This window comes from Gracilinanus agilis, chromosome 1 (genome assembly GCF_016433145.1).
Source record: "Gracilinanus agilis isolate LMUSP501 chromosome 1, AgileGrace, whole genome shotgun sequence".
Lineage (NCBI taxonomy): Eukaryota > Metazoa > Chordata > Mammalia > Didelphimorphia > Didelphidae > Gracilinanus > Gracilinanus agilis.
In genome coordinates this window covers 723453648-723460129 of record NC_058130.1, presented here as the reverse complement: position 1 = coordinate 723460129, position 6482 = coordinate 723453648, and the positions used below count along the sequence as shown (strand labels likewise).

Here is a 6482-nt window from a genome sequence, read left to right as displayed (position 1 = left end):
CTTTCTTTCTTTCTTTCTTTCTTTCTTCCTCTCTCTCTTTCTTTCTTCCTCTCTCTCTTTCTTTCTCTCTCAAATTCTATATTCCAAGGGCCTTTTCAGCTCTGACATTCTGTGCCATCCTACCTTTGTTGGTGCTCATATTTTCACGTACACATACACACACACACTCCATATGCCTCTGTGCAAAATCACAGTATATGTATACATGTGTGTATATACACACACACATGTGTATATGCATGGCTATATACACACTCCTGTACTCTTAATACCCAAAGTCAAAGACATACATGAACACACGCAAGTACTCTGTCACACACATACTCAGAAATAATTTATTAAGGGCTTACCATATATCAGAAGCTGTGCTAAGCCCTGGGGATACAAAGAAGGGGGAAGGGGGAAAGAGTCTTTGTTCTCAAGGAGCCTCACATTCTAGTGAGGAAGACAATATGTACAAAACTAGCTACAAACAAGATTTATTGACTCTTTGTACAAGTGTAGATGGAAGATCATTTCTGAGCAGAAAGCACCAGCTACGGGTGTGTGTGTTGCACCTGGGAAAGGCCTCCTGTAGAAGGTGAGATTTGAGCTGAGTGTTGAAGGAAGCCAGAGAGCTAAAAGGCAGAGGTGAGATAGGAGAGTATATTAGGCATGAGGAGTGCCAAGGCAGGAGATGGAGTGTCGTGTGCGAGGGATGGGATAGGTTGTGAAGGGCATTAAATGTTAAATAGAAGATTTTCTATTTGATCCTGGAGGTAATAGGGAACCACTAGAGTTTACTGAGCAGCCAGGATGACATGGTAGAAACTGCACTTTGGGAAAATAATTTTGGCAGCTGAATGGAAACTGGATAACCCTGAGGAGAGAATTGAGGCAGGAGACTAATTAGAAAGGCTGTTGAATAGTCCAGGTGAGAGGTGATGAGGGCACACACATATCCACCTTTACATAAAGTCACAGGGAGACACATCCATTCTCAAACATACACATTCAATGATACACTCCTACACAACTTTCTTCCTTACAAAAAATCTGGGGCACACACACACACACACATCCACATAAACACACTCCCTATATACAAGGTCACAAGCACACACACAGCAGCACATATGTACCCTGTACACAGTATAGAGAGACTCAGGACTACATACTCAACACAACGTACAAAGTCAAGAGTACTACAAAGTCACAGCCTCACAAACACCCATACACAGAGGTACTCATCCACACACCCTCCTATATATTTATATGTACAGCCAACCTCTCTTTTCTCTCTCTCTCTCTCTCTCTCTCTCTCTCTCTCTCTCTCTCTCTCTCTCTCTCTCTCTGAAATATATATCTCTATATATAAGTGTACACAGTTAACTACAAGATGAATGTGCAAGATCACAGCTACACACAGTAATTGTATCTGCACACCCCTCGACACAACCCACAGCTATATGTGTGTATACACACTTACATCTGAGCACAGTAACAATCATATCCTCCCCCCCCTTCCTGCCTCATGTACAAAGTCACAGGTACATACATATACTCACAGCCATGCATTCACAGCCTATACTGAAGGTCCTTTTACACAGATATATGAGAAAGCAGGGGAGGAAACACACAAATACACCTACAACTTTGTATACAAAGTCGCAGCTCTCAGCACATTCTCAAATCGACTTCTTTCCATCTTAAATACAATGCCTCCTGTATACACTCAGCCAGTTCCTGTCCCCGGATCCACACAAGCACAAATACACAAACACATTTCCAGTGTTCAAGGTCACAGATATACACACACACAGAGTCACAGAGACATATACGTGTTCATATCTATGCCTGCGTGCAGATATATCTAGATCTATTTACTTATATCTTAACCTTTCGGTATGGGAGATATATTCATCTCCACCTAGGCACACACATTCCTATAGATTCAATCACAAGTTCACACTCCAGTAGGCTACACACATTCACAATATACATACAGCATTCAAATGTACAATCAGATTCCCGTACGGAAGTCACACTCACATTCTCAAATACGCATCCTGGACATAAAGTCATAGTATTTTAAGTAGAATTCAAGAAAACTGGTGAAATGAATCTCACATTCGCTTATCCTCCCTCCCGACCTCTCCAAGCAAAGCCTCTGGTATATGTAACAAAACACATATTCTTTCCCCCCAGACACACATGTACACCGATGAAAAAAACAACAGGTTAGCACACACGTACCACTCTCTATGAAAGGCAACAGGCAGCTCACACACACACACACACACACACACACACACACACACACACACACACACACACATTCAGCTCCTTTACACATAGCCAGTGTAATCCACTCCAAAGTCAGTTGATGAGACTCACAGTTAGACTTGATTGTGCAAATACTCATGCATCCCATTCCCTACACATACTGTGACAAGGGCATGAGGCTTCCTTTGCTACTGCAGATGACTTAATTCGAGCTAATTCTCCTTGATAGCACCAGAAAGGCCCAAGGACTGAGTCTTTATTTGGGGGAATGGAAGAAGGGAAGGAGGGATGCCAGGAGAGAAGAGGGAACCCTTTTCTCAAACAATGGGCTGTTGTGTCTGTTAGCTGGATTCCCTACCAAGAGAAGAGATGTAGACAATAGAGTAGAATGTTAGATTCTTAGAAACTATCCAGTGGGTCTTAACCTTGGGCCATGATCTTGTTTTTAATTTTGATGATTATTTTGGTATCATTGGCTTTCTTTGTAATCCTTTGTGTTTGATTTTATACACTTATGAATTTGATCCTGAGAAGGGGTTCATAGGCTTGTCTAGACTGACTTCCAAAGGGATCCAGGACACAAACAAGGTAAAGAACCTTCGGACCCTTTTATCTTATTGAAGAGGGAAAGTGAGGTTTGAGGGAAAATGATTTACTCAAGATCATTTAGCAAACCAACAAAAAGCAAGGTCAGGGCTTGTGCTCTGTCCTCCTCATCCTTCATACTGTGTTCCCTGGGCTACCTAGTCACATGGCTCACCTGTTTACACTTATCCTCTGCCGCCTTCTTGTCAGCTTCAGCCTGCTCTGCCCGGTCAATGGCATTCTCCTTGTCCAGCTTTAGCATTTGCATCTTCTTCTTAATGGCCTCCATGGTGGTAGGATGGGTTGGCTGCCTCTGGATGCAAAGCAACGATGGAGAAGAGAAACTTGACTGACTAGCTGCTGGTGTGTTCCAGGAGGCCAAGTGCAAGCTGGCAGCAGCAGGAGGGGGGTTTTTAACCTCCCAGGCCCCTTCCTGGGAAGCCTGGAGGCTGCCCAAGTCCCCAGGGCTCAGCAACTCTTTTCCTCACAGCCTTTCTAAGGAACAAATTGGCCTCAGTTCCTGGACTGAAGCTTCAGCTGGCTGCCCTCTCCTTATTTGGATAGTTAGGTTTTCTTAAAGGAAAAAAAAATGCCAAACAACTTGTTTCCATTTTTAACTGTCTGACAGACTCAGGAGTGTTGACACATGAACACAGAGATGGGAACAAAGCTCATTAGTTACCCATCTATCGCAAGGAACCAGAGAAGGGAGGCTGGCCTGGTCCCAGGGAAGAGACAGGCCCAAGACTCTTCTACTATCTGGATGGTTAGAAGGGAGAATATTTTTCTAAACTAGAGGTTTATAAGCTGAGATCCACAAAATGTTCAAGAAATTGGATGGGGGAAAAAAGTATAGCTTTATTTTCAGTAACCTGTAAATGAAATGTAGAATTTCCTTTCATTATGAATGCAGGCAACAAACTTGATTTTTAAAGGGATCTCTATGATTTGTCAGCCTGCAAAAGGGATCCATAACACCAAAAGGTTAAGAATCCCTATTATAGACCATTCATAGTGTACTAGTAGTCTAGAATTGGGAGGGATTTCAGAGACCACCTAGTCCAGGTCTCTCTTTGCCCAATATTAAACTCCTTTTACAATAACACCAATAAACAGTTATCTGGTCCCTGAATCCTTCCAAAGATGAGTTCATTGTTTCTTAAGTCAGCCCTGTTCACTTTGGGACAGCCCTAACTTTTAAAAAGTTTTTCATATTGATCCCCAATCTACCTGCTAGTTATTCCCACTCACTCTCCTCTCATACTGGTCTAGTTTTGCCCTTTGGGAATGGCTGTAATGAGATGTTAAGAAGCTGAAATGGATTTTAGCCTCCTGGTTGGGGCAACCACATTCCCCACCATATCTTCCTCTTTACAAGAAATATCAGTTTCACTCCTTCCAGGAAGCCTCTCGGAATACTATGGTTGAGGCAGCTAGTGGGTCAGTGGATAGAGAACCAGGACTAGAGATAGGAGGTCCTGGATTCAAATGTGGCCCCAAGATTCTTCCTAGCTATGTGACCCTGGACAAGTCACTAAATCCAATTGCCCTTACTGCTCTTCTGCTTTGGAATTGATACTTAGTATTGATTCTAAGACAGCAGGTAAGAGTTAAAAAAATACTACAATTGATGAAGGGGTTTGTGTTTGGTGTTATAATGTTGGCTCTAGTGGTGTGATTCCATTGCCATGGAAAACCAGCAGCCACAAAACGTTTGATTAGATTGATATTTCTCTAGGTAATATAAGTTGAATAAGAAGGAAGGAAGAAAGAAAGAATAATTTTCCAAGTTTGAATAGAACACTTAAAATCCTGGTGGTTGGTGATTCAAGATAAAAGAGGAGCCAGATGGGGTCTCCAAAAGTAGACTGATGGAGCTCATGTACCATCTCTTGCTGGAACCCTTCACTGTGTTTAGGACTATGCTTTTTGTAGTTGATTTATATGTAGAATCCTAGAGCTTTGATTCATGGACCTAAAGAAATCCATTTTTAGTTGGGGGTTTGACTACTATTTAGCCATTTTCAATCAGGTCTGACCCTTTGTGATCCCATTTTGGGTTTTCTTGGCAAACGTACTAGAGTGGATTTCTATTTCCTTCTCCAACTGAAGAAGGAATGATGAGGAAACAGAGACAAACAGGATTAAGTGACTTACCCAGGGGTACAGAGCTAGTATTTGAAGTTGGATTTGAACTCAGGTCTTCCTGACTCCAGGCCTGGCCCTCTATCCACCAAACCACCTAGCTGCTCTTGGCTGTAAGCAGATTCTTCTAAATGGTCAAATCCCAGACACAACAAAGGCTCTTTCTCAAATGTCCTTGTTTTTCTTCCACCGGGCTTTCAGCTTGGTAGCTCCAGTCTGTCTTGTCTGTTTCTGTCATCTCAAAATATGCTAACAGATACCTGCCATGTTTGGGGAACTAGAAGAGTAATAAGACTCAGTTTTTACCCTTATGGAGTCCATGGAACAGACCAGTAGGAGAAGCTACGTGTCCCCTTATAACTAAAACAAGGTGGCATATGGCAGAAAATGGCATGGTATGTTGAGAAAAGAGCTGGATGCAGAGTCCAGAAAAACCTGTGTTCTAATCCTGCCTCTGGCCTTCCCAGCTGTGTGACCTTGGGAAAGTCACTCGACCACTGTGGGTGAAAGTGGAACAGATTACTTTATTTCATAATGAAGTCCATGTCACTGGAAGTCTTCAAGGAGAGACTAAATGAGCAGTTAGATGTTGGGGAGGATACAGCAGACATTTCGGTTCCCATATGAGCTGAACCAGATACATCCTGGGGTTTTTTTCTAGTTCTTGGATAAGGCATTGAATGAAATGATGATGGACAGTGAGAGGCCTCGTCTGGTTCACACAGTGGATACATGACATGGATGGGATAGGGACTGGGCCTGTGATTTTTGTATTGGACATTCTTTGGGTAAGGAAATGTCTCTTACCAATTCAGTCAGGTCAGTACCTTCTTTATGGATTATGGTCTGGCACTGAAGAGAGTTACCTAGAGTACTGAGAGATTAAGTGATTTCCCCAGAATCACAGTTCATATGTCAGAGGTAGGCCTAGAACCTAGGTCTTCCTACATTCAAGGCTTGATCTCTGTCAGCTATATCAAGTTGCTTCTTTGAAATGATGGAGAGAGGGAGAGGGAGAGGGGGAGAGAGAGAGAAAGAGAGAGAGAGAGAGAAAGAGAGAGAGAGAGAAGAAGAAGAAGAAGAAGAAGAAGAAGAAGAAGAAGAAGAAGAAGAAGAAGAAGAAGAAGAGAAGAAGAGAGGGAGGTTGGGGCCAGATTTGGGATGGAGTGGAGCATGAATGTCAAGCTAAATGCTACTGTCTGGTAGCATGGGCTTGTGTAAGCAGTCCAAATTCCTAGAATTCTAGGAAGAAATTAGTTCCTCCCTCTGGTTTTTCAAGTTCTATACTTTCTATGAGTTTCCCCATCTGGGGGAATTGGTGATGGTGGTAGTAGAGAGGAAAATAATCTTTACTGTTCAATCCAGTCCTAATTTTCTCTAAATCTTTTTCTTGACATTTTAGGTGACTTAATTTTTGGCTACTGGTTCTGTCTTGAACTCATGGCAAGGTGGTCATTATTTCATCCAGGTTATCTGTTTTTATGATT

The 6482-nt window shown here is 42.4% G+C and overlaps 1 protein-coding gene across 2 annotated transcripts in view; it reads right to left on the bottom strand.

Moving 5' to 3' along the window:
* The window catches only part of TPM4 (tropomyosin 4), a 44244-nt gene extending 41090 nt beyond the window's left edge, over positions 1–3154 (bottom strand). For both annotated transcript variants that reach the window (XM_044671549.1, XM_044671550.1), the window contains exon 1: positions 3026–3154. In XM_044671549.1, the coding sequence (XP_044527484.1) occupies positions 3026–3139 (114 nt within the window). In that variant the 5' untranslated portion in view covers positions 3140–3154. The remainder of the gene's footprint in view (positions 1–3025) is intronic.
* Between the last annotated feature and the right edge of the window lie 3328 nt (positions 3155–6482).